General features: G+C 44.5%; 1 protein-coding gene across 4 annotated transcripts in view; it reads right to left on the bottom strand.

Annotated features, from left to right (window-relative positions):
* The window catches only part of TNRC6C (trinucleotide repeat containing adaptor 6C), a 152011-nt gene that overhangs the window by 44770 nt on the left and 85512 nt on the right, over positions 1 to 21729 (bottom strand). For all 4 annotated transcript variants that reach the window (XM_077854393.1, XM_077854392.1, XM_077854391.1 and 1 more), the window contains one exon: positions 9591 to 12194. In XM_077854393.1, the coding sequence (XP_077710519.1) occupies positions 9591 to 12194 (2604 nt within the window). The remainder of the gene's footprint in view (positions 1 to 9590; positions 12195 to 21729) is intronic.

Below are 21729 nucleotides of genomic sequence, written 5' to 3'. Positions count from 1 at the left end.
CCATCAGCTGTAAAAATACTGATAGACTGTAGGTAATAAATAACAAACTCACTTAAACTTTGTCATCCTTATATTTCCATTTTTTGAAAGGCAATACTATAAATTATTTAAGTAAGTCAAAACTAAGAATAAATATTAAGACTACAGTAATTATAGTAGATTGATTTTTAGAAAGATTTTTCAAATCCTGTTAAAGCAATGGAAATGACTACACAGCATTTCTATACACAAGGCAAATGATCTGCAAGCAGCATGTTTCAGAATCTTACAAATGGAAGAATAACTGTTTACCCAAAAACCAAGAGAACAATATTTCCTTTTTTGGGGGGGAGGTTGAAAAAAGAAAGGAATTTATTTCAGTGATGCCAACACCAGGAAAATAGCAGACGAGTGTCTCAAAGACTACCTCCCTGACAACATTTCCATTTTAAGTTGATCTCTGGCAAGAATATAACTTACGGATAATGCTGAACATATGCATATCAGAACATGTGCACTGCAGGATACTTGAAAAGCCCTAGAAGAAGAGATGCTACAACCTTGAGGCATACCAGCTAATTTTGATTCAGAGCAAATACTTGGCGATAGAAAATAATTTCAAATATATACTACTAAAATAATCTCCACCATTTACTGCTTATTGTGTGAATTTTGATAAGTTTTTTGTTAATTTCACAGAGGTTCTTTAAAGATAGGCTTAATGAGGCAGGAAAAAAAATTCTATCTTACATTTAACATGTAACATTTTTTACATGGTCCCTCAAATGCTACTGCTTTTGATAAAATGTTTCTGAGGCCCGGGATCCAGGAATTCTTGTCTCTCTTCTCCAAATGAACAAATACAGTATTGAGACTAAAATAATAACAATGAAATGCCCCTCAGATATTTTATAAGTTTTCATTCAATTTTAAATACACTTTATCTATGAGAACAGAGAAAACAAAGTGCCTACGTGGTAGACACCCAAAAGATCAGTATAAAAACGAACCCTAGCAGTTCTAAGGCCAGGAAATAGAACTGACGTCAAGAGAATTGACCTGACCAATGATGCCCACCCGTCGTAAGCACACCAAAGTCCATGGATGGCGTTCTTTCTTTTGTGAAATAAGAAATCAATTCTAGCTTGTTCCATGGATGCTACCTGTATAGTTTTATAAGTGATAGGCAGTCCTTGCTGGGAAGAAAGGTTTGGTCAGACAATGGCCAATCATAACTGAATGCAGGAAAGAGAAAAGCCTGACACTGCATTGAGGAAGCAACTGAGTGCCGGCTGGATACCCTGGCATTTTACATAATGACTTAAATATTAATGGGATGGGATTTTGTTCACACCAATGGCCTTTATGCTTAATGCACATTTATTATCATGCTTGGTTGGCTACTGGCTTATGGAAGGACAGAGCAGAACTAGGAGCTGCAGCAATAATTTACTTTTTCATATTTGAAATCAAGAGAGTATTACCTAGTGAAGCTTTCTACAGGAGTTTTTCTCAGATGATCAAGTATCCTACTTTTCAGAATGCCTTGTTTCATGAACATTTATTTGAAACTCAGGGGACTCTACAGAAGGGTTACAGATAAGGTCTTTTTACAAAAGCTGGCCCTGTGGCCTCAGCAATGTAGCAACTGTTCAGACAAGTTGCTTTTACCTTCCTTACGGGGTCTTCACAGAGGCTAGGTATTAGAAACATTTTTAAAATTATTTGACTGCACTAATAGAGATTTTAAATCTGCTCTTTCTTATTGATATATGGGGGAGCGAAACTTATTTTTAATGGTCTCATTTATTCATTTTGAACTGAAGGTACCTACAGCGAAAACCTCTGGGTGTATCTCCACAACATGCACTAACAACCATCTCCTCCCACCTCTCCAGCCCGATACTTCCAATGCCCTGGTTCTTTTTCCACGCCAGCCCCACTTACCAAGTCTCCCAAAATATAGGAAAGTAAAAACACCCTAACCAAACACAACGCCCCCCAATCCCATATCCATAAAAAGCAGGCTGCTCAGATGACTCCTCTTAGTAACTACTGTGTGGTCCTTAAAATAGAATTACTCTGGTTGGAGAGGTCTGAGAAATCTATTTCTGAAGTTGTGGTGTGAGAACAGTTGAGCTCTTGGCACCATCTTGCCAATTTACTCTGTCTGCAGGTGACTCCATTTTTTGGTATGCATTTTTATACCAACGGATGATAAAGAAGCAAGGGAGCTGCTAGGACATTAAGTCTTATAGGAAGGACAATGTTGGCGACTTCCTGCGCTCTCCCTCCCCTGCGGGGCCGCGGAGCCTCACCGAGACCATGTCCCATTAAAAGCCTGTTTCAACCCTCCCCCCCCAAATAAAAAAAGGAAGGACAATGTTCTTCAGCTTCTGCTCTTAAGGAGACTTGGAGAAACAACATACATGTTTCATCAACCTAGGCAGAGAGGATTCCTTTTTTTCCCCCCAAAGATTTTATTTATTCAGAGAGAGAGAGAGAGAGAGAGAGAGAGAGAGAGAGGAAGAGACACGGGCAGAGGGAGAAGCAGGCTCCATGCAGGGAGCCCGACGTGAGACTCGATCCTGGGACTCCAGTATGATGCCCTGGGCTGAAGGCAGGCGCTAAACCACTGAGCCACCCAGGGATCCCCTAGGCAGAGGATTCCTAAACCCACTTTCTTCCAAGTTTTAGTTTATCAGATGGAGGATATGCCTCTTCCATGATTAACTCACACAATCTCTGCCTTTTGTTATAATATATGTGCCAGAAAACAAAGCGATAAAGCAAACATAGTATCAGTGACTAAAGTACCCAAATGCAAAGTTAAGTTTGCCTCTGGCTGGAGCCTTCTCTAACCTGCAGAGAGCAACTACAGTGAGTACCTTGGCACTGCTGTTGCAATGCCCACTGAAGGTGAGACATGTCTGAGAAGCTGGGGAGAACTGGTAGTAAAATGAATAAAAAAATATTCTGGAGTAAGGTCAACATTAGTAGTACAGTCCCAGCTTACTGACTGGTCTATGGCAGTGATGCTTTCACTTCCGGTCATCACTGGAAGACACAACCACACTATGCTGCTGGTTTAGCTCAGATCTAGTCTATAATGGCCTTCCTATTTGACTCTAAATTAATTGTATGTGATAGTGATCTCTCTACTCGGACCCTCCAGTCCCTTTTAAAGTATCTCTCTAAATGCTTCAGTGAAACCGGACAGAGTTCACCCTGAGATTCTCCCCACATCTCATTGTTAGATTCAGAGCCTACAGTGAGGATCTGTTTTTCATCAAAAGTTATATTAGTTAATATTCAATGTTCTCCTGTGTCTAAAAACTGATTTTTTTAAGCACCAGAATATTTATTTCTAAGTGTTCTAATCAGGCTGGTTAGTATTTTTAGGATCCACTTTCATTCTCTTAGAAACATAAGTAAATGCTATGTTTGCACTTCCTCACTTTTGGCCACACCTCCAGTAACTGTCAAAATAACACACTGGTTCTCTAAGACTTTGATAGCTTCTTGCCACATTAGGGCACAAAAGTCAGCAGGTCCTGCAGGTCTGCCCCCAGTATGTCACTGGGGCAACATTAAGGAGCAGGTACTATGTCGTGTCATCCGACACAACTCGACACACACCATGTTAAGAACAGTCTCATGAGTTCTGCTCTGGCAGCTTACCATCTCTGATGAAAAGACAGATATAGGGACATTTTTCTAGCTTATTACTGTGTTCTATCTCCCAAATGGGTTTGCAGCAGGTCCAAAAAATCCAGTTTATGAAGCTATGCTGCATTTCTTAAATTACTATCTGTTTTCCTCAGGCTCATCAGAAAATGAATTGATATCAGTTTAACAAGAATGGGACAAAAATGACTGTCCTATGGCATTTACTTCTATAAAACCAGACACACACAAAAAATGTAATTAAGGAAACATATTTGGTAAGACAGAGATCAATAACCTTAGAGAACAGTCCTATTTTTTGTTTGAAGTAGGCTCTATGCTCAGCATGGAGCCCAACGTGGGGCCTGAATTGGATCCTGAGATCAAGACCTGAGCCGAAAACAAGAGTCAGATGCTTAGCTGACTGAGCCACCCAGGTGTCCTCACAGATCATTACTCTTAAGTGGTGATGATCAACAACTTAACACCTGAACTCAGACAAAGGTGCAGATTTCTGTAAAGTCAGCAAGGCCAATAGCAAAATCACAGAATACCTGTAAAAGAACAACTTTATAAAGAGTAGAAATTTCATCAGTTAGCCAGGTGCATGGCTTTGTTGGGAGTGCAGAAACCCCGTAGATTTATGAAAACCAGTCTGGGCAAGTCATCAAGCCACAATGAGCAAACCCACAGCCTAGCGGGTGCTGTGATTGCTGCTGTCATCACTGATCCGGGCTGCCTAGATGTCACAACCCCCACGAGGAGGGCCATGAACTGATGTCTGTACTGCCGAATGGAGGACCAAAAGGAACCAGAGTGGGATGCCTGGGTGGCTCAGCAGTTGAGCGTTTGCATTCAGCCCAGGACGTGATCCCAGAGTTCTGGGATCGAGTCCCACATCAAGCTCCCTGTCAGGTGCCTGCTTCTCCCTCTGCCTGTGTCTCTGCCTTTTCTCTGGGTCTCCAGAGAATAAATAAAATCTTTTAAACAAAAGAACCAGCGTGCTGTCATCATTAGGGGGATACTGGCGTTGACAGCATGACTGCTCCTTCTATCAGCTTAAAGAACTGCTCAGTCTGCCAGGTTGGGAGAGTGCCAGGCTTCTATCACCTGTAACCCCCGAGAGCAATGAGCTCTGTCCTCACTGCTTAGAGTGCCTGCTTCAGGCCTGGGGGAGAGCATTGCAGGTGACATGGGGAAGGAAGACCACCTTGATGTGGCTGCTCAGTCTCGTGGAGGGAAAGAGACTCCTGCGGTAGGTGGGGCCATGGGGCAGCAACCCCATCATTACAGCGCCACACACTTGACTGGGCAGTTTTCACATGGGGTGGACTACAGCGAAAACGTTGGTCTTTTTTGTCTCTGTTAGGTGGTAAAACAAAATTCCCAGCTGCTCCAAGCTACTGCTACAACCACAAAGATCACACGTATGTGTACGGCCTAAGGGCTGGAGGGGAGGCAAGGAAAACAAACAGTTGACCTGGCTAGATGGATCACATTTCCCTTCTTTTCTGCTGGGTGATAAGATGTGCAATTTGTTAAAAAATCATCTATGGGGACGGCTAGGTGGCTCAGTAGTTGAGCGTCTGCCTTTGGCTCAGATCATGATCCCGGGGTCCTGGGATTGACTACTGCATTGGGCTTCCAGCAGGGAGCCTGCTTCTCCCTCTGCCTATGTCTCTGTCTCTCTGTGTCTCTCATGAATAAATAGATAAAATCTTTTAAAAAATTATCTAGAAATATTTTTCATATAAAAGAATGATTTTGGCCCTTCTAACGAAACAAAAATGCCTTTACCCAGGGTAAAGCTCACATTCTTTGTCCACTAAACACCAGTAAGAGTAGATTCAAAGAATAACAGATCAAAGAGGGAAAAAAAAAATCACTAACTTGGCACGGTTCCAATCTCTGTTCGGTGTTGCAGATGTAAGATAGTAGAGATTGCAGCAGACAAGGTGTATGTAACACATCTGAGACCTTGCCACATGTGCACCCTCTGTGAGCCACTTAACCTCCATAAGCTGAGGCCCAGGGGCATAAGGATTACACGAGATGTGTGAAGATACACTGCGTGTGGTCACCAAGCACTGTCAGGCCATGCTCATCACTGAGGCCCCAGTTCACAAGGGCATGCTTCTGCTGGAGCCTTTCCAGAAGACTATGAGCAGCATGAGGGGGCTCAAACCGTGACCTGTGAGATTTGGTCTTGGGAAGGTGGGACATGATGGTTATTTTTACCCACTGATTGTTCTCAGAGTGCTCTGTGCACACCTCTCCTGCAATGCTAATCAACTGGCTACTTCTACGTTACCATTTCTCCACTAGACACTGCCACGTCTGTGTCCATATCCCTCCATTTTTGGCATCAGCTACCTTTCTTCCTTTTTGCTGCCCCTCATTCCCTCAAGCACTTTATACAATTTTGAAGTGCTTAGAAATGTTAGTCACGTCTTAGTGAAAAACAAGAGTCACAAATTCCAACACCCCAGAGAGCTAACAGACAAGCCCACCTCAAAAGAACGAGAACACAAGCCTGATGACCAATGGCCGCCGCTCCAAGCCTCAGTGGTGAGGTACAAAAGCGGGTGGTGGGGAGTGTGGTGAACTAGAAAGCACGGGCCTTATTTAAAGTCAGCCACTCTAGCTGACTGCTGCTGCTATCCGAATCCAGGGGATCAGACTTTCCCAGTTTCCAGAAGAAGCCAGGAATCTGAAATTTTCATTTTCATTAAAAATGTTGATTCACATGAAAGATGTGGGCCAATAAGGCACATTTGTGGGATTGGGTGCAGCCCACAGACCAGCAGGTTTTTGACCTTTGATCTAGGGACAGAAGTGCGTGCAGAGGCTACAGCAGTCAAGCTCCATTAAGGACTCCTGACATGGTGTCTCAGAGGGGTAAAAGTGAATTCATTGCCAAGGAATCTAAGGAGGCAGAGGGGTCCCATCCAGCGGGTAGGCCAGGGGAGGCTCTGGAGCACTGTGGTATTTCAACTCAGATGGGAGGACAGCCTCCTTTTGCTCCAGCTGCTCAGTGCTTAGTGAAGACCAAACAGTTCCTCACACGTTCAGGCTGCCCTCCCTCCACAAGATGACCATCTCTGCCTCCGCTGCCCCTGCCTGGCTTCCTTCTCTGCAACACCCTTGCCACCTGACACACTGTTACATGCTTGCTAACCCACGGTGCCTTGGCCCCCCCTTGCCGCACTGAACTCCCACCAGGACCTGCCTCCTCCTGTCCTGCAGCTCCCCAAACCAGAGTGCTACATGGCACATGCTGGGTCCTGATACACACACGCTGGATAAATGAATGTTCATCTCCCATGAATCTGTGACCTCTTGGTCCTGAACACTGTCCAGCAGCCCTTTGGTGGCATCTGGTAAGCCCTCTGCTCTACTTCCTACGTGGGCTAATGCAAACTTCACTTCTGATCACACCTCTACTCTTACCTTCCCCATCTGCACTCGAGACTAGTACCCTTGACACTTAGAGAAAAAGATCCCCTGGAAGGTACCTGTCACCCTCTGGCTACAGACACCCTAGCTTCCTCTATAAGTAGGGGAAGCACTCCTCTCAGCTGGATACAGGATCCCCTCCCTTTGCATCCATTCTCCCTCTCTATTGGCTCCTTTCTAGTAGTCTCTCTCTCTCTCTTTTTTTTTAAATGTATTTAGAGAGTGAGTGAGCACATGCGAGTGCATACAGAGGAAGGAGTGGGGGAGAGGGAGGGCAAAAAGAATCCAAAGCAGATTTCAAACTGAGCATACTGCTATGCCTGGCACACAATAGTGTTCAATGATTTATGTTGAACGAGCGTATGCCAAATAAAAAGATGAAGGTACCAGTTCTAGAAGCACTAACGTAGAGGGGTACGAGAGCCCTGTAGTTCCTTACTATGCCTTACTAACTATAGGGCTCTGTTGGGTGATCACAAATCCTGGGACTGAGGAGGTTGGGAAGTCAGAGCCAGAGGAATGGAAGTACCAACCTCAGCTGGGTTTCTGATGGCGCTCTGGTACCAGGTAGTAGGGAAGCACCAGTGATTCTTTATTCATACCTGGCATACCTGTTTGAATGATGTTTGATAGAATGATCTTTTTTTAATCTATATCTTGGCATATGACAGAGGCAACAGGGACTCAGAATCCATTCTACTGCTTTCTGTGAGCATTCCCATATTACAGAGGTCCACAGCTAAAACATGCCACTTTCCAAACTCCCTTGTAGGTTGGATTCTGGATGCGAATTTGATTCCATATATAAGCTGCCTGAGTGACCCTGGAGAAAGGACTCTATTCATATTCTTATCTTTATGGCATGTTTATGAAAACTTAGGGATGGTAGAAAACGGAAAGGAATAACTAATACGTTGATTACAGAATCAGGGTTCAAAAAGATCTCAACAGGTCAGAGGATTGCAATCCAAAAGTTTACCAGGGCCCAAGTTCTACACTAGGGACCAAGTGACCAAGTGCACAAGAATCGTCCTGAGTGAGGAAGGGCTTCACCGTTATCTTAACAAAAAAAAAAATTCAGATTCTAAACTGAATTTAGGACAAATAGTGTGACATGGCTCAAAAGGGCTAAATACAACTTAGAGTTCATCACCAGGAGTAGGGTTTTTAGGAGTGAGGGAAGCTATGGTCTCAACTAATTCTACACTTGTTAAAACTGCACTTGTAAACCAGTGCCATCAGTTCTGGGCACAAAGATCCCCACAAGGCACAGCTTTTCCAGATGACAACACAAAGGATTTAAAACCACGATTATGAGGAATAGTGGTAAGGAGTCAGGAATATTTCCTGGAGAATGGGGAGATGGGACATGATAACTACGTGCTGTTGTCTGGAATTCCTCAACAGGGGACAAGAAGCTCCGCCTTGCTTTGTAGAGTCCCAGAGGACAATGCTACAGGAGTAATTACAGCCAACTGGAGGGAGGCTGATGGAGGCTCAGTCTAAGAAGACTCGATGGTGGCTCTGCCAGGAAAGAAGGGCTCAGGGTGGGAGGGCCTTGATGCAGAGGTCTCTAGCTGCGTGGGGAGAATGCAGACAGGGGAGGAAGACCCTGAGCAAGATGCCCTGACTTGGACTGGATTATCCTTCTGGTTTGGCGATTTGGTGAGTCCAGTTCTCACTGCCCCGGCCAACTCTGCCTGGAGCACAGTCAGACCACGGGCCAAGAGCTGATATCCTATTGAGAAAGTGGGGTGCTGGCAGCTCTTGTGAGAGCCCTGCTGGTGCGTCTTGTGTGTGTATTTCGTCACAACTCATGCCCCCTGTGGGAAGACTCTGGTCTGGTCTGGGAAGACTCTCTTCTGCCCAGTGTCCAACAGAGCACCTTGCACAAAGCAGGAACTCAAAATCCAAGTTTTAGTTTAATTTTAGGATTTTTCTTCCAGCTGGACTCATAATACGACTTGTACTGCATAATGCCACTCAGGCTACACGAACGATTTTGTTTCAGTGCCAACCACACATCAGGAACACCTGCGGAGGCCCACAGCTACCAATGCACGGGCTTCCCCACAGCCTGACGGCACCAGAGGTCTTGGCAACTGGTCCCCCAGACCCTTAGCTCCCATGCACTTCTAGCCAGGGCTGGGCTCGAGGACCCCTGGCTCATCCCATAAGGAAATGAAGACTTTTTAACTATACACCAGCTAACATAACAGTCCCCAATCTTTCCTGAAGAGGATTTATTTCTTCTTTACTCTCCTTAACGCTGAAAGTGCCGAATATCTTTCTTTCCCAAGTGGAAAACTATCAGAGAATCCTACCTTATCTACGCTCTTGGGATAATATTTAAGTACAATGCCACAAGGTGAAGAGCGCTTGGATTAATGTCCTTGGCTATACAGAAACAGCATAAGACTGTGTCTACACAGTTAATGAGAATAAATGACATTTTTACCTTCTAAAGTTACCTCAAATGCCCTCCGTACCTGGACCAAGCAGTGGTGACCGATTCAGCTGGGTGCTGGCCTGGTGTGGCGGTGGCGTCTCGACCAGGTCTGTGCTGCTGCTCGTGGTGGTGGTGGTGGTGGTGGCAGCGGCCGTGGTGCTGCTCTGCAGGCCTGGATTGTTTCTATCCCACATGTTTACAGTTTTATTGTTGTAGTTGCTTGGGTCACCCCAAGCTGAGGTACCATCATCAATTTCCATTTTGCGTCGAATGGATGGTGGAGAAGGTTCCTCCCAGCCTGTGGCCTCACTGCTGTCCTTTTGTTTGACAGGGACTGGCCCCCCAATCCACCCAGTTCCTGTCTGTTTAACGGAAGCGGCTCCTCCCCAGTTACTCACATTGTTGTCTTGGGGTTTACCTGCCCAGTTCTGTTGGGGGCCAGGTTTTAAAGACTCTCCCCAGTTTGTCCCTGGATTCACCTTTGCATTTGTGCCATTACCCCAGCCACTGGTCCCAGACCTGGTGGCATCATTCCAACCAGACCCTGACCGATTACTGTCAGCATCCCATCCAGAACCATTTTTTTTCCCATCCCCCAAGTGTCCGAGGACAGAAGATGAATCTGTCCAATCTCCCCCTCCTGCACTCCAGGCTGGATTAGATTTTTGTCCGTCTCCCCAGTTCTGAGATTTGGGTTTCTGAGGCTCCCCCCAGGTGGGCGACTTATCCTCCTGATTTACGGTCCCACTCCAAGCATGGCCACTCTTGGAGGCAGCAGCAGCATTATTAACAGCAGTAGAGCTTATCGAGTCCCCCCAAACCCCTGGGCCATTTGGCGCTTTGTTGCTGCTGTCTCCCCAGCCTGTGTTTGCTGGCCCAGCAGCGGGCGGTGCGCTGGCCCACCCGGACACTGAAGAGGTATTTGTACTGTTCACGATGGACCCATCACTCTTCCCCCCTGAGTTTGAAGGCTGAGTAGCGGCACAGCCCCAGGCCTCTGTCCCATTGTCATTTTTTCTCTCAGACCTAGGGGACTCTTCAAATTCCCAGGCAGTGTTTTGTTTTACTGGAGTCTGTCCCCAACCAGTATTAGACAGAACTCTTGGGTCAAGATCGTTCCTTGGCAATTGGATGTGCCCCTGGTCTATCATCCCTTTATCTCGCCTTCGGCCTTCTGCTCCTTCCCTCCCGGAGCTTCCTTCGTTGTGACTGCCAGAACCGTCGCTACTTCCCTCACTCGCTGTTGTTCCAGAAGATGCAGCTTTGGCCCAAGAGTTCATGTGTTCGCCACCAGGCTGCACGGCAGGATTCTGGCTGCTAACACTCGGACTGTCCCACCCTGTTGATCCTTTCCCATTGATGTCACTGTTGGAATGCTGGTTTGGGGGCTTGCCCCATTCCCCATTCACACCGTTAGAGGTGCTCCGGCTGGGGTGGCCCCAAGCCCCCGAATGGATATGACTAACGCTGCTGTTGCTGCCACTGCCCCGTCCCCAGGCAAGGAGTCCGGGACCAGCAGGAGGGCCAGAGTCCCAGGCATTTCCTCCACTTCCTTCCTTCTGCACAGCACTGCTGGATCCATTTTGTTTAGCACTCAATGCTGAGTTCACAGTGTCTCCATTCCCCTGATTGAACCCAGAATTGCTACTTCCTGTGGCAGGGTTACCTGGGGACAGTCCCCACACAGAGCTGCTGATTCCTTCACCACCGCTCCCACTGACTTGAGAAACTGATGATCCATTAGCACCAGGAAGGCCCTGCAGGTGGGGCGGGATGATGGCCCCCATACCAACAGCCATGCCCCAGTTTGGCAGTCCGTTTGTCTGCATTGCATTGACAGGGTTTGGTGAAGAGTTCATGGGGTTAGTGTTATTTGGTCCATCAGTGTTAAGGTTCTGAGGTTGTACGCTGAAAGACACATTCTGAGAAGTGGACGTTTGTGGTTCTGTGCTCTCTTGCGGCAGCAAGTTTCCCCAAGCACCTAAAGTGCCTGTTGGGTTCCCATTCTGGTTGCCCGTATTTTGACCTATGGCACTGACCGGACTACAAATACTGGAAGGGTTGCCTGTTGCCACAGTTCCTTCGTGTCCAAGTACAGGCCAGGCAGCTGGGTTGGCATTGGGGTTAAGGTTAAGATTAATGCCAGTATTGGAGTTGGAAGCACCCCAGCAACTCTGACTTCTCCCATCTCCAATCATGTTGTCCATTTTTCCATCCCCGGCACCGAGAGAGCAGTGAGTGGGGCCGGAGCTGGAGCCTGTGGCTACGCCCCACACTCTGGCTCCATTGCCATTACCGCTGGCGCCCCCTGCTCCAAGGGCACTCTGATTAGAAGGGCTTTGGACGAGTGCACCATTGGTGCCATTATTGCCATTTGTCTTCTTGGTATGTCCAGTGAAGGTGCCCTGGGCACTCCCTGTAGCCATGCTACTGTTCTCTGAGCCACAGTTGGAGGCAGAGTCAGTGTCTGTAGTACATTCTGAGGCAGATTCAGTCTCTGCTCCTGTGATGGAAGGCCACGCCTCCTTGTCAGTCCTGTCTATTATCACTTTATCCCAGCTGCTGCTGGCTTCACCTCTGTACGTGGGCTGCTGTCCCCAGTGGGAACTTTCATAGTGATCTGCCAATCCACCGTGACCGAGATCTGAAAAACATGAAACACATTCAGAATCAGATCTTCCTTCCACTTGTCAATGAATCTGCTGTGAAATAGTCTTTGGGGGGGGGAAAGCTCTCTTTATTTCCAGTTTCAATGTGGAATGACAAATGCTAAAAAAGGACTTGAGAAAAAAGTTACCTGCCTTCATAATACGTTCCCGTTTAAAAAAGAGCTAATCTGGGATCCCTCGGTGGCTCGGGGGTTTAGCGCCTGCCTTCGGCCCAGGGCACGATCCTGGAGTCCCAGGATCGAGTTTCACATCAGGCTTCCTGCGTGGACCCTGCTTCTTCCTCTGCCTGTGTCTCTCTCTCTCTCTCTCTGTGTATGTGTGTCTCTCACGAATAAATAAAATCTTTTTTAAAAAGAAAGAGCTAATGTTTCTAAAGTTATATTTATCCTCACCGCTACACCACACTATTATCCCTTTTGAGGAGACTCACAGCACACATGAGCACATGAGCATCTCTAAGAGCATCTGGAGGAAAGGAAGCTGTGTAACTGGAATGCAGCAGGCTGGAAATTTATGTGACTGTGCCACACCCGAACATACTCCGGCTGTGGTGACATGTTCACGTGGGTCTGTCAATACAGTTTATAGTTCTCTTCAAGACCTCCAACTGGGGCTACACGGCTCATTTAGTGGGAAAAAATTGTAAATACCGTGCAGAACCATATAATAGAACCAATATTTTGGGGGTGAGGGACAGAGGAAGAGAGAGAAGAGGCATTAGAAAGTGCTATCTTGGGCAGCCCCGGTGGCTCAGCGGTTTAGAGCCACCTTCAGCCCAGGGTATGGAGCCTGCTTCTCCCTCTGCTCGCTCTCTGTGTCTCTCGTGAATAAATAAATAAAATCTTTAAAAAAAAAAAGTGCTGGGGATCCCTGGGTGGCGCAGCGGTTTGGCGCCTGCCTTTGGCCCAGGGCGCGATCCTGGAGACCCGGGATCGAATCCCACATCGGGCTGCCGGTGCATGGAGCCTGCTTCTCCCTCTGCCTGTGTCTCTGCCTCTCTCTCTCTCTCTCTCTGTGACTATCATAAAAAAAAAAAAAAAAAAAAAAAAAATTAAAAAAAATTAAAAAAAAAGTGCTATCTTATGTTATCAAGAGTATGGACGGTTAGAAACAGTTAATTACATTTATATTACTTTCTGTTTTTACCAGCAACTACAGTTTACTATTATTAAACACAAATAACTCTGAGAATCTTCTCCGCTTGTTCTCCATCTCCTTTAATCATATAGTGTTTGTACTGGAGACCAAAGAATAACATGATGCACTATATTCCATTCTAGCATTCATTTTGTTTCACCCTTATGATCCTTTTATAGAATCCAGTATTTGGCATCTGCATTTTATTTCCTAGGATTTCTAGTTTTTTGACTACTTCTAACATTGGAATCCAACTTATACTCCAGTGAATTTTCCAGCAGACTCTATCTGAGGTATGGATCACTCAAAACCTAATAAAAGTAATACAGAAAGACTAATTTAACCTATGCATGCAACAAACTCACACAGCTTAGAAATCCCTGATGGTTTTTTCAAACAGCATGATGTACAGATGACAAGCAGTAAAATATTTCTTCTCTTTTAGAACTTTTTCTTCAAATTTTTAACAAGAAAAATCTTATTCCCAGGCAGTAGAACTGGGTTTCCCCACAGAAAATTCTCTTAAAGTTTAATGGAGCTAAAAGGAAAATGGGAAGTGTGTAAGAAATGATCACTATTGCTACAAAGAATGTCCTAGAGACAACTTCAACCTTAAAAAAAAAATAGCAAACAGTTTTTGTTGTCAAATTTATTTTTTTTAAAGATTTTATTTATTTATTCATAGAGACACAGAGAGAGAGAGAGAGAGAGAGAGAGAGAGAGGCAGAGACACAGGCAGAGGGAGAAGCAGGCTCCACGCAGGGAGCCCGATGTGGGACTCGATCCCCAGTCTCCAGGATCACACCCCGGGCTGCAGGCGGTGCTAAACTGCTGCACCACTGGGGCTGCCCTTGTTGTTGGATTTAAAAGAGATGTAATGAGTTCCGAATTTGGCTCTCTGTGTGCAGCAATATGATGAAAAGGCAAGCTACTGAGAGATAAAATATTTGCAAATGACATATCTGACAAGGGGTTAATATTCAAAATATATGCAGAACTGGTACAACTCAACATCAAGAAACCCCAATAATCTTTTTTTTTTTTTTTTAAGATTTTATTTATTTGAAAGAAAGAGAGTACGAGTGGTGGGGAAGTGCAGAGGGGAGAGAGAGAGAGAGAGAAGCAGACCTCTACTGAGCAAGGAGCCCAATGTGGGGCTTGATCCCGGGGCCTGGAGATTATGACCTGAGTTAAAGGCAGACACTTTACCAACTGTGCCGCCCAGGTGCCCCGAAACTCAAATAATTAGATTAAAAAATGGGCAGAGGAGGGGTGCTTGGTTGGCTCAGTTGATTAAGTGACTCTTGATTTCAGTGCCAGTCATGATCTAAGGGTCATGAGATCAAGCAGTGCGATAGGCTCGTGCTCAGCATGGAGTCTGCTTGAGATTCTCTTTCTCTCTCCTTCCCCCACTAAAATAAAATAAAATCTTTGAAAAAAAAAATGGGCAGAGGACCTGAACATTTTTTCCAAAGAAGACACATAGATGGCCAACCGACACATGAAGAGATATTCAGCATTACTTATCATCAGGGAAATGAAAGTCCAAATCACAATGAGACATCACCCTATACCAATCAAAAAGACAAGATACGGGGATCCCTGGGTGGCGCAGCGGTTTGGTGCCTGCCTTTGGCCCGGGGCGTGATCCTGGAGACCCGGGATCGAGTCCCACATCGGGCTCCCGGTGCATGGAGCCTGCTTCTCCCTCTGCCTGTGTCTCTGCCTCTCTGTCTCTCTCTGTGTGACTATCATGAATAAATAAATAAAATCTTTAAAAAAAAAAAAAAAGACAGGATACAACAATTCACATACATTGTTGAGTCAGAGTGCGAACTGGTGTAGCCACTCTGGAAAGCAGTATGGAGGCTCCTTAAAAAACTAAAAATAGAAGTACCATACAATCTACTAATTCTACTTCTGGGTATTTACCCTAAGAAAATGAAAACACTAATTCCAAAAACAAAAAAAACAACAACAAAAAAAGCAGATGAACTCCTATGTTTACCACAGCTTTATTCATGACAGCTAAAATATGGAAGTAATCCAAGTGTCCATTAATAGATGAATGGGCAAAAATATATATACACACACATATATACATAATGGAATATTTATTACTCAGCCATAAGAAAGGATGGGTTCTTGGGGCACTTGGGCAGCTGAGTTGGTTAAGTGTTTGCTCAAGTCATGATCCCAGGATGCTAGGACTGAGCCCCAAAGCAGGTTCTCTGCTCAGCATGGAGTCTGCTTCTCCCTCTGCCCCTCTCCCTGCTCATGCTTGCTCTTTCTCTCTCTGAAATGAATAAATAAAATGTTATTAAAAAAAAAAAAAAAAAGAAAGGATGGGATCTTGCCATTCCTAGAAACATGGAAGGACCTAGAGGGTCTTATGCTAAATGAAATAAGTTAAATGAAATGTGTCAGAGACAGATACTGTATGAATTCACTTACATATGGAATCTAAAAAGCAAATGAAAAATAAGAAAACAAACAACAAAAAGACAGTAATAGACTCAAATAGACTCATAAATACAGAGAACTGGTAGTTGCCAGAGGGAAGGGGGTTGGAGGATGGATGAAATCCGTGAAAGGGATTAAGAGGTCCGAATGAAAGAAAGAAGTCAGAGATGAAAGGTGCAGCATTAAACCACATTAATTTTGAAGTAGGTACTTCCAGGTGAAACGACAAAGGAAAAACAAAGCCAGGCAACACAAAACTTTAGGATCTAATTTTTTGCTGCCAAATACTAGGGCTGGCTCTGCAACCCTGGTTTATAGCAATTCCCCCCAATGCTTTTTCATGTGCTATAAAAACTAGCTTTTGTAATAACTACTTTGTTTTTTTTTTAATGTTTATTTTATTTATTCATGAGAGACACAGAGAGTGAGGCAGAGACATAGGCAGAGGGAGAAGCAGGCTCTTTTTGCAAGGAGCCTGAAGCGGGACTTGATCCCCAATCCCGGGATCACACCCTGAGCAAAAGGCAGATGCCCAATCGCTGAGCCACCCAGGCAGCCCTGTAATAACTACTTTAAAGAGATAAATGAGCCATTCACTTATTTAATGCAGAAAATAAGACCAAGGTAAAAAAAAACAGAGATTATCGGTTATTATCAGCACATCTCCCCCAGTTTGTTCTCCTATCAGTCTTTTTTTTTTTTTTTTTTTTTTTTTCCTCCTATCAGTCTTGATTCCCTCAAGGATAGGATACACCAGGACCAGGACAGTACTCACTGCAACCCACATGCAGACAGCAGGAGGTAACCAACCTGGCTTACCAATGCATTCTTTCCCAGACCTGGAGTACCTTTTGAATACATAATATTTTTTTCTATCCCATGAATAGGTCACAATGCAAAAGATTCAGCTCTTTCTTAATAGTCTAGAGGGTTTGTGTGGAATGCCTTTTGTCTACAGCTCAGCCCCCAATCTGCTGGACTCACACTCAGTTATGCGTCAGGTTTAAAAAATGTATTTGGGGATCCCTGGGTGGCGCAGCGGTTTGGTGCCTGCCTTTGGCCCGGGGCATGATCCTGGAGACCCGGGATCGAATCCCACGTCGGGCTCCCGGTGCATGGAGCCTGCTTCTCCCTCTGCCTGTGTCTCTGCCTCTCTGTCTCCCTCTGTGTGACTATCATGAATAAATAAATAAAATCTTTAAAAAAAAAAAAATGTGTTTGCATCCTTGATGGATAAGAAGGATAGCATCCCAAGTCAGTGGAGAAAGGAAGGACCAGCTAATAAATGCTGTTGGGACAGGTGGAAAAAATAAGATCCTTGCCTTCGATCATACAGAAAAATCAGCTCTAGATGGATTAAAGACCTAATTACGAAAAGCAAAACTTTTTAAAGCTCAATAAGGAAGTACAGGAGGCAACTTCTATGACCTGGGACACTCGCCTTCCTTAAGAGCTGATAAATTTGACTCTTAATATTAAAAACATCTAGGGATCCCTGGGTGGCGCAGCGGTTTGGCGCCTGCCTTTGGCCTGGGGCGCGATCCTGGAGACCTGGGATCGAATCCCACATCGGGCTCCCGGTGCATGGAGCCTGCTTCTCCCTCTGCCTGTGTCTCTGCCTCTCTCTCTCTCTCTCTCTGTGACCATCATAAATTTAAAAAAAAAAAAAAAATTAAAAACATCTGTATGGCAGCAGATACCACATAAAGGAAGCTAAAATATAAGCCACAGACAGGAAGAAGAGAGAACAGAATAAAGGATAAAGAATGCCTAACTCAATTAGAAAAAGACCAACAATCCAAAAAAGGAGGGAAAATGACAGGAAGAGGCAATCCAGAGAAGAGGACCCCCTCAACAGCCACCAACACATGAAAAAGTAACCGATCTCATCAGTAACCAGGAAACATACTTGAACACTGCAAGACATCATTTCACACATAACATAAGGATTGATTCCTTTTGGGGGAGATGAGAATAGGATGGAGCAACATCTGTACCATTTCTAAAATAGAGTTCTAAAGCAAATATGGCAAAAGATTATGTTACATCTGTATTCTGGACACAGTTATATTATTTTCTGTGTACTTTTATCTTGAAAATATTTCAAAAAATTTGAAAAAAAACTTTACGTGCTTAATTGTGATATCAAATGAAGTGACATAAATGGAATCCCAAAAGGCACCCAAGGTGAGCAGCCAGTTCTACTAGCCAGTAGGGATGTAATGAAGAGAACAGATCAAGCCTGTACTGTTAGAAGACTGTGTGAACTTCATGCAAAGAGACTCAATGTGATCAAAATTACCAATCTGGCCATTGAATTAAGCCTAGTTCTGGAGGCGGGTCCTGGAGAGCTGTTTTACAGCCATCATGCCTGCTGCACAGTAGGGAACCAGTAAAGCACTTACGTACAGAACAAAGCTGAGCTCCAGCTAAAGCTGCTCACTATCTGAACAACACCAAGTCCCTTCTCTGCTCCACAAAGACGAGGACAGACTATATAATCCCTCAGGTTCTTAGCTGCAAACTGGACGATGTCTAGAGCTGCCATACACTACACGATAACATGAGAATTACACACAAAAGTACCACGCCGCATATCTGGCAGATTCAATCCCAACCCTGGTATCAAAGCCAAGATTTCTCTGTAATGTGGTAAAATACACATTTCCCATCTTAACCTTTTGGAAGTACGCAAGTTGGTGGCTTTAAGTATATCCATGCTGTACAAGCATCAGCATTATCCATCATCCCAACCTCAAAGTGTGACCTGTGACACAAGAATGCCACTCACCCCTCCTGCAGGCCCTGACTATTCCTCATACTTCCTATAAACAGAATTGAACAGTATTTGTCCTTTTCTGTCTGGCTTATTTCTCACAGCATCAAGGTTGTTGTTGTTGTTTTTTTTTTTAATAGTTTATTTATTTGAGAGAGGGAGAGAACAGAGGGAGAGGGAAAGGAGAGGGAGAAGCAAGTTACCCACTGAGCAGGGAGCCAGCTGTGGGACTCCATCCCAGGATCCTGAGATCATGACCTGAGCCAAAGGCAGATACTTAACCAACTGAGCCACTCAGATGCCCCTTCAGCATCATGTTCTCAAGGTCCATTCACATTGTAGCAGGTGTCAGAACCTCCTTCCTCCTTTTTAAGGCTGAATCATATTCTACTCTATGTATACACTACACTTTGTTTACCCACTTACTCATCCATGGGTGATTTGAGTTGCTTCCACCCTTTGGCTATTATGAATAATGCTACTATAAACATGAGTGTACAAGTATCTGTTCCAGTCCCTGCTTTCAATTCTTTTGGGTGCACCTCCAGAAACAGTACAGCTGGATCATACGGTAAACCTAGGTTTAATTTTTTGAAGAACTGCCATGTTGTCTTCCACAGTGGCTGCACCATGGTAAACATTCCTACCAGCAGGACACAAGGGCTCCATTTGCTTCACACCCTTGACCACATTTGTTAACTTCTGTCTGAATAGCAGCCATCGATGGTTGTGAAGTGGTATCTCATTGGGATTTGGATTGGCAATTTCCTTCTTTTTTTTTTTTTGAAAGATTTTATTATCCATGAGCAACAGAACGAGAGAGAGAGAGAGAGAGAGAGAGAGACACATAGGCAGAGGGAGAAGCAGACTCCCTGTGGGGAGCCCCATGGAACTCCAGGATCACGCCCTGGGCGGAAGGCAGACGCTTAACCACTGAGTCACCCAGGCGTCCCTGGATTTGCATCTCCTTAATGATTAGTAATGTTGAGCTTCTTTTCACATGTAAAGCAAAGACATTTTAATAATCAAACTGTTTAATTTATTATGTTTAAAATGAACAGAATCAGAGACAAAGCACTACATTGTCTGGAAATAAAAAAACATAAAACCGGGGATCCCTGGGTGGCTCAGTGGTTCAGTACCTGCCTTCAGCCCAGGGTGTGATCTTGGGAGTCCCGGGATCAAGTCCTACGTCTGGCTCCTTGCATGGAGGCTGCTTCTCCCTCTGCCTGTGTCTCTGACTCACTCTCTCTCTCTCTCTCTCTCTCTCTCTCTCTGTGTCTATCATGAATAAATAAAATCTTAAAAAAAAAACACATAAAACCCAATGAGCTTTCAATAAAACTGCAGAACAATTCCAACATATGCCATCCTGCTACTCAGATTATTTTGTTTTGGAATTTTCCATAAATATTTATAATCAAAATATGAAAGTGTAAAGAAGAAATATGAATGCAAGAATGAGCCAAAACATTTAATTTCATTTTTAAAAAACATTACTTTTTTTGATTGATTGGTTTTGGGGGAGGCAGATACAAAGAATCTCAAGCAGACTCCCCACTGAACACAGAGCCTGACGTGGGGCTCAGTCCCAGGACCCCAAGATCATAACCTGAGCCAAAACCAAGAGTTGGACACTTAATCGACTGAGCCACCCAGGTGCCCAAAACACTTAATTTTAGACACAATGAGATGATAAAATATAGGGCAATGTTGTTGCTAATGAGAAAAATAAATAAATCTAGGTTTTTATATTTGGAGCTATATAACATTCTCTAGGAAAAAGCAATTTATAAACTTCTCTATGAGGTAGTAAGAGGCTAATACTAATATTTAAGTTCTGTACTTTCAGATAGTTCTTTCCCTTTAGATATTTACAAGAAAAACAAATAGGCAAGGACCAAAGGCTAACAATGGCATTAAGGAGATAATCATGTGAGGAAGTAATTTTTTTCATTTACATAAATTTAAAAATCTCAAATTTCAAAAAGACGCCAGTCATTAAGATTAAAAACAAAAACAAAAACAAAAACACAATAATAACACCAAGGTAGGGACGCCTGGGTGGCTCAGTGGTTAAGCATCCGCCTTTGGCCCAGAGCATGATCCCCGGAGTCCAAGCATCGAGTCCCACATCAGGCTCCCTATGAGAAGCCTGCTTCTCCCTCTGCCTATGTCTGTCTGTCGGTCTGTCTCTCTCTCTCTCTCATGAATAAATAAATAAAATCCTAAAAAAAAATAAAATAAATAAAACACCAAGGTATATCCAGGGTATCAGAGATGCCAACACAGCTGGGCTGTTTCTAACAAGTATGTCCAACTTCTCAAGAAATGATCACCACAATGAGAAAACTCCTGCTGATGTTCATTCCTTCCCAGGGTTTGAGATAAAGAGCTCTGGAATAGAATAGCAAAGGAGGATCAACATTGATGTGGCAGTATGGGCAGGAAGGAAAGTCACTTCTACAAACATGCCCAATATCTGAAACAACAGAAGAGGAGGATCAAGTCATGCCTGTGAGTTTACATATTGAGTATCTCTATAATCATGTTTAAAAATGAGAAACAGAGGGGCACTTGGCTGGCTCCGTTAAAAGAACACTCGACTCTTGATTCTGGGGTTGTGAGTTTGAGCCCCACATTGGGTGTAGAGATTACTTACAATAAATAAATACAACTTAAAAAGAATAGGGAAACAAAATCTCCCCGTGAACACCCCCATTCAAGCTCCCTCATTTCCTGATTGTAATAGCTCTGCAGCAGCCTCTGCATACCCCCCTCTCCAGGGTGTTCTACACCAAGTATTCTTTCCAAATGGACATCCAGCAGATCACGAATGCCTACTTGAACACGTCAAAGGCTTCCTAACATAAAGACTGAAGTCTTTAAGCAGCCAGCTAGGCTTGATCCTTTCTGGGGACCTCACTTCCCACAATTCTTTCCCTTGTTCTGTGTTCAAGCCAGCTCCTCAAGGCTCCATCTGCACTCTGCTACCCCAACAACAGGGCTTCAGAAGAAAGCCGTCCCCGACCTGCACTCAATGTCTACTCTCTTCTCTCTTCTCAACTTAGCAGATACTTCGTTTGAGAAGCTTTTTCCTTCTCCACTTCTCCACTGCCCCCCAGGGCCCTTGG

This window comes from Canis aureus, chromosome 16 (assembly GCF_053574225.1).
Source record: "Canis aureus isolate CA01 chromosome 16, VMU_Caureus_v.1.0, whole genome shotgun sequence".
Classification (NCBI taxonomy): Eukaryota; Metazoa; Chordata; class Mammalia; order Carnivora; family Canidae; genus Canis; species Canis aureus.
Note: the sequence above shows the minus strand (reverse complement) of the source record. Positions and strands in the feature narration are given on the sequence as shown.